Source organism: Egretta garzetta, unplaced genomic scaffold (assembly GCF_000687185.1).
Source record: "Egretta garzetta isolate BGI_Z169 unplaced genomic scaffold, ASM68718v1 scaffold66, whole genome shotgun sequence".
NCBI lineage: Eukaryota > Metazoa > Chordata > Aves > Pelecaniformes > Ardeidae > Egretta > Egretta garzetta.
The window spans coordinates 562,481-562,826 of record NW_009259856.1 but is presented as its reverse complement, the minus strand read 5'-3'; the positions used below and the strand labels follow the sequence as shown (position 1 = coordinate 562,826).

Below are 346 nucleotides of genomic sequence, written 5' to 3'. Positions count from 1 at the left end.
GAGGATGGGGTGAAACCGCTCCAAAACATTTAGGAGAATGGCTCATGGTAGGGGATGGGAGCTGATGCATGCCCCTGCCCGGGGCACAGGGTGATGCTCGGGAGCACGGCACCGGCGCTGCTCTGCAGCCCGGGCTCCAGGCGGGGTTAACGCCTACACAGGAAAAACAGAGCCCATGGACCCGGGGTCTGGTACGTGGCCAGGAAAGATGGACGTTTGGGTCTGCTGGGGGGTGAGAGCTCCGCACAGCCGTGGGAGGGCTCAGCTGGCTCGGGGGCAGCCCTTCCCTGGGCGCAGAGCAGGGAGGATGAGTCGCGCCGGCTGGGAAGGGTCCTTTTTTAAATTG

General features: G+C 63.9%; 1 protein-coding gene across 1 annotated transcript in view; it reads right to left on the bottom strand.

Moving 5' to 3' along the window:
- CSF3R (colony stimulating factor 3 receptor) overlaps positions 1–346 on the bottom strand; it is a 29,875-nt gene that overhangs the window by 4,975 nt on the left and 24,554 nt on the right. Inside the window, exon 6 of the mRNA XM_035895510.1 lies at positions 9–12. Within this exon, the coding sequence (XP_035751403.1) occupies positions 9–12 (4 nt within the window). The remainder of the gene's footprint in view (positions 1–8; positions 13–346) is intronic.